The 6,082-nt window shown below is 33.0% G+C and overlaps 1 protein-coding gene across 1 annotated transcript; it reads left to right on the top strand.

Annotated features, from left to right (window-relative positions):
* The first annotated feature begins 1,643 nt into the window (after positions 1-1,643).
* Positions 1,644-3,899, top strand: LOC107664638 (biogenesis of lysosome-related organelles complex 1 subunit 5-like). Its single transcript, XM_016455256.1, has 4 exons — positions 1,644-1,834; positions 2,199-2,281; positions 2,495-2,624; positions 3,766-3,899. Exons 1-4 carry the CDS (start codon positions 1,813-1,815, stop codon positions 3,897-3,899), a joined length of 369 nt encoding a protein of 122 aa, XP_016310742.1. The 5' UTR covers positions 1,644-1,812.
* The last annotated feature ends 2,183 nt before the right edge of the window (positions 3,900-6,082 follow it).

Genomic DNA, 6,082 nt, shown 5'->3' on the forward strand with positions numbered 1-6,082 from the left:
TGTGATAATATGATACAGAGTGTTCATTGGTTATTAAAGTTATATCTCTCTCATGGTTTAGTCACAATTAAAGTATTCAAAATCATGTCTCCATCTGAGCTTTAGAAGATTTCTTATAGCTAAAAGTAATGCTTTGTCTCCATCTAGTGCCAGTTTTTTAGTCTAGTTGTTTAATAAAGGAGAGCGTAAACATATAATAATATAGAAATATAAATAAACAGATATGTGTCAGATATTTTAATAGTAGGTAGATAAAACACTGCCTGTAATATGAGGTTTTTGATGCAGGAGCTTGTATAAAAGGTTTTCTTGAAATCCAATTAAAGATCCGTAGAATACAACTCACAGTGGACATTTGATGTTCTTATGCACAGATTGAATGATTAACAAGAAGTATGTTCAGCACTCATATACAGGGACAGAAAGAACAGCTGCTACATTTCACAAAACTAGAGTGTACTTACAGAGTACTGGGCTTGACCAGGCTGGAATTTATGGCCGGGCTGCCGCTGCAAAATCACTTGTATTTAAGGCAATAGTACGGAGACACATAATGCAAGGAGCAAAACCTGGAAAAAGTAATATGTTCTGATGAATTATCCCACACCCTGCTTTGTAAAGCAGAAAGCAGTCCAGCCTCATTGATCATAGGCCAGCGCTGTAGGGAGAAATCAGATACTTTGTGTGGGGAATTGGAGGAAGGTCTGGTTTTATTATATAACCTTTTATTCTGACACTTGCTATTAAAATGAATAAATAAAATGCTGTAATAAAGTGTATGGCTGCGTCAGAGTTCCCATACTTTCAGAGTATGTATTGAATTCAATGAACTGCTTTCTGCCAAACCTTGACGTCTGTTTGCAACTGTTAGGCATTAGCAAATCTCTACATTCAGTCTCAGGTGTTTAATACATATCATGCCGACTTCTACCTCTTCAAACCAAAAGGTATTGTTCTATAACACAAAACAATGAAATAATACAAATAGCAGAATGTTAAATGTTGTATAGATTTCTGTGCATTTCTCTTTAATATAATTTTAGAAAATTAGCATAATAATAAAGCTAGCATTAAAAAGTAGTATAAGTTATTAATAATAAACAACTATCACTGCAGATGTGTCTCAGTGCCCAGGGGGCCTGATCTTGATAATGTTGGTACCATCACTGGTAGCAAAATGGACATATACAGTCTAGTTCAACTATACAGCTGTACTACTACCATTTGCATGAATTAATTATTATTTATTAATATTAGTTTTGTTTTGTTTTTTTATATTGTAGGCTATATTAAAGAAGTAGTTAACCGTAAAATGTATTTACTCACCCTTGGTGTTCATGTTGTTGTTATTTTCCATACACTGACTGAGGGCCAAACAACACTGACTTTCACTGTTCTTCATAATCTCTTCTTTTGTGTTCTACAGAAGAAAGACATTTCATGAGCTTGATGAGCTATTTATTAAATAAAGAAAATATACACCAAAAATATGTGCAATTAATGTATACCTATATTTGCGAATTATACTCACTGGTTTTCTCGAATTTCGTGTGACCTCAAAAAGGCTGTTGCTGAACTTGAAGGGACTTTTGTCTTTTATTTTGGAGTTATTTTCTGTCATTGTTTGCACGTGACTCGTTGAAGAATGTGACACACACGTCTATCTGTCAAATTCTCCAAAGAAACATTTCACTTATAGTCTTTGACTTTACTAATTAACATTTCTCGATCATCAGACGTTGAGGATAGGAAACATTTGGCAGAATAATAAATATCATCGTGTAAGGCTGTCAGATTAACCAGCATCTCGTGATGATGGAGAAGATTGTAAAAGGTTGGTTGTTATGTTAATTTTCTTACGTTTTACGCATTTTAGACGTATTTCGTTGCAGTTAACACAGCTAAAATTAATAAAAATGCTGCTGACTGCACACCAAAATTGAAGTTTCAAGATCTTTTCTAACTGCAGGTTGCTTGAACTAATGATCGTTTAAATATTATCCACTAATTTTAGCTAATGACATTTTTTAAATATTAAAGACACATTTTTCATAGTAAAGACAATTATATATGTTAGATAAACTGTCACCTAACATAAACCTAGCATATAATGAAAGTAGTTTAAAGTACATTAGATAACTTATTAAATTTGATACCTTTTTGTTTATTAATTGTGATATTAATTTGTTTCTTTACAGATGTTGGTGACATTCAGTCCAGGCTGATTGATCACAGGCCGGTCTTGCAGGGAGAAATTAGATACTTCATCAGGGAGTTTGAGATTATTACATAACTTTATTTTGATAATTGCATTTTAAATTAATGAATGCAGTGTGTTCTTTAGGTATACAGTTGTGTAGTTAGTATAAATACATTCCTGGACATAGTACTGTACATCCAACATGGTGGCATTGTTCTTTTACTTGTATGTTCTTTGAGCTGTGACATACTGACTACAACCAAATTTACACTAGAATTGTTTGTGTTCCCTCAGGAGAAGCGCGCTTTCAGAGAATGCCGTCTGCTTGAAAATCTGAATAAGATGACATCATACACAAATGAACATGATCTGCCGCGGTGCACTGAGAGTATGCATGAGAAACTATGCGACGCTCTCACACGACGTAAGTCTCATCATTTACAGTAAAGAGTGTGATGAAGTGTCAGACACAACATGAAGAGGAAAGGGACATGCAGACAGGAAAGAAACTTATGTTAAATAAATCTTGTGTAATGTTTAATAAATATTGTGTAATAAGAATTTTTTTTTTTTTTTAAATGTGCACTATTTTGTTAGTATAGTTAAAAATAAATATCTTCTAATGCATTAAAGAAATAGTTTTCTTTTTCACCTGAAATGAAAATTTGCTGAAAATTTACTCACCCTTAGGCCATCCAAGATTTAGATGAGTTTCTCAAAATATATTTAGCATTACATCATTTGCTCATCAGTGGATCCTCTGCAGTGAATGGGTGCCGTCAGAAGTCCAAACAGCTGATAAAAACATCACAATAATCCATACGTAATCAACACGACTTAAGTCAATTAATTAACGTCTTATTAATTAAAAAGCTGTGTTTGCGATATTAATAATACTTTTATATAATACATTTAAGACCATAAAAATGCTTCCTCCAGTGAATCCAAAATACACTGACTTATTAGAACTGTTTTATACATGGTGCTTGATCTGTGCATATTTCTCTCCTGATTCAGATGAGACAACATTTTCATTGGAGAAAGCAATATTATGAATGATGGACTTTATACGGTTTGAAGTAAAAAAAAAAACATTAATGATTGATTTGTTTATTACAAAGACAGTTTTTTTTTGCATCACAAGACATTTACTGATGGACTGGAGTCATGTGGATTATTGTGGTGTGTTTATCATCTGTTTGAACTCTCATCCTGATGGCACCCATTCACTGCAGAGGATCTATTTGTGAGCTAGTAATTTAATTCTACATTTATCCAAATCTGCTCCAGTGAAGAAACAAACTAATTTAGTCATTTTAAAGAGGCGTAGGCAAAAATGTGAGACCACTGTGAAACATTGCAAAAATGAATTTAAATGTATATCAATAAATGTTATATAAAGCACTGTAATTATTTTGGCATACATTTTTAGATCTGTGTTATTTACTGTTGCTGCCAGGCAATTCCATAAGAATTTTTTTTTTTTTTTTTTTAGTTAATGTTCTAAAAGCAAGATTAGTGTATTGATAGGAATATTGTATTGACATTTGCTTTTCTATTTGTAGTTGAAGCGGTGAATCATATGGCACAGAGGATCCAGCAGAGGGAGCTAGAGGCTGAACAGGTACATGAGGAGAATAGAACTGTCAAGTGGATTCACCATTTACAAAGTTTCAGTGTGCAGAACTCTCCCACTTGATAAGACAACATACTACAAGAATTCGACCGGATTCCACTCATTGACCATACTTTGCCTTCTTTTATTTTTTTCAAATTTTTTGATGCAGTGATCAGTCAGCCAGTCATTTAGTCAAGCAGGTGAAAAAACCTTTAGACACAAATACAAACACCACTGTAAGAGCACAAATAAATACAATCAAAAATACAAAGCAGAGCTTATATACAAAGTGTTATTTTTTTTTTAATTAGCATAACGAATACCATGTAAGTAGACAACAGATATTTAAACATTTATATACTAAATGCATTGCTTTTTGAAATGAATGGTTTTAATGATTAATGATTTTAAACACCTACTTTTTATAGCTTTTAATCTAAATATACTCTCCGTATAGAAAACCAGATCTAGTTCACAAATCACACTAATACGAAAAAAATTACAAATAATATTCAGATACAACACAATTCAACAAAACCACCCAAGTACAAAAATAACAAAATATTAAAGCTCACCGGCTGCTTCTTCATTTAGTTGTAGTAGGCTTAACTCTGCACAAAAGGAATCTTTCTTTTGTTCAAGCCACTGCTACTCTACATGGAGTCTGTTCTGCCGTGCTAATTAATAGATTAACTTCACCTAGTGTTCTCTCACTAGTGAATTCTAGTGCACTCTGGCTAGTGCACTCTAGCTAGGAGGGGCGGAGCAAGAGCAACCAACAGTTTGCCACAGCAAGAACTGCACCATTGTATAGAGCAGGAACTAAACTTTGCAGAAAGTTAGATCTCCTGAAACAGGATTGAGCACCCCTGATGTACTGTAGTATTCCAACGCACTACTTTTACTAATTCTACAGTATGTAGATTTTCTATGTGCTTGGAATATTTGGATTACCTTACCTTTGTTAAAAGTAATTTCTAAATGACCCAATTAAATAGTCTCAAAATAACTTCACATGGTCCCTGACAGGATTATTTTATTTTTAATTTATTCTGTTTCATATATTTTTGTCACATTCACTAATTTATAAGATTGTACTAGCTAGTTACTGTACTTTATAAAGACTTTATAAAGGTTCTCCACTAGTAGTCGATCTCTGTGAACCCACAAACCAGCGTCTATATAGTTTTTACCTGATCTCGAATCAGTTTTTAATGACACATTTGTATAATAAAAAGGAAGAGCTGTAGTTAATAGTCTCTTAAAGCCAGATTAACCAATCTCTCCATAAAACAAACACAACAAGTCATAAAATTTAATAAAATAAGTTAACATTATATGGACACTTCATATTGTTTAGATTGCACTTTCAATAAAACATTTGCAATTGGTTTGTAAAAGGTGATTTTATGCATGTTTAGGCTATGTGTTTATGCTACATTTACACCGTTCTGACCAGCAGGTATTACTAGTGTATGGCATTTCGAGTGCTTTGAGATGATGAAACATTTCGCAAAGCAACTGGTTACATTTATTTAAAGTAAAAAAAAAAAAAGCTTTTTCCCATCACTAACTGTAATTGACTACTAGTAATAGTACATTAGCATTCTAAATGCTAATTATTAATTACTCATTACTTACTCTTTCAGTAAAGCAGCATAAACAATCTCACCATAAAATAATACTTAATTTCAACATTTTACTTCTTGATCTACTAGATTGCACATTTTAAAGAATCACATACAATCAAAAGCAAACAAATCAAGTTTAATAATAATAATAATAATAATAATAATAATAATAATAAGTTTAATTTATATAGCGCCTTTCCCAAGCTCAAGGACACGGCACAATGACAAATACATTCCTACATACACGGACAAGACATTTTCCAAGTCCAGAACATGTGGTTGCAGTTGCATACCACAGTAATAATACAGTATCATAACAACAAAAAAAAACATTATAACAGGTAACATTAACATGACATTATAACAGGTAATATTGGTGGAACATATAGGTTTTGAGTTTAGACTTAAATTTGTGGAGTGTGGTTATTGTCCGGAGAGCCAGGGGCAATGTGTTCCAGAGTTTGGGAGCCATAGCAGAGAAAGATCTACCTCCCATAGATAATAGGCGAAATCTCGGAACACAAAGAAGTTCAACTCCAGATGATCGAAGTGGACGAGAGGGAATATATGGAGAAAGCAGGTCAGAGAGATAGGTAGGTGCAAGACCATGGAGTGACTTAAAGGTAAGCAGAA

Source organism: Sinocyclocheilus anshuiensis, unplaced genomic scaffold, assembly GCF_001515605.1.
Source record: "Sinocyclocheilus anshuiensis isolate Anshui unplaced genomic scaffold, SAMN03320099.WGS_v1.1 scaffold35, whole genome shotgun sequence".
NCBI lineage: Eukaryota > Metazoa > Chordata > Actinopteri > Cypriniformes > Cyprinidae > Sinocyclocheilus > Sinocyclocheilus anshuiensis.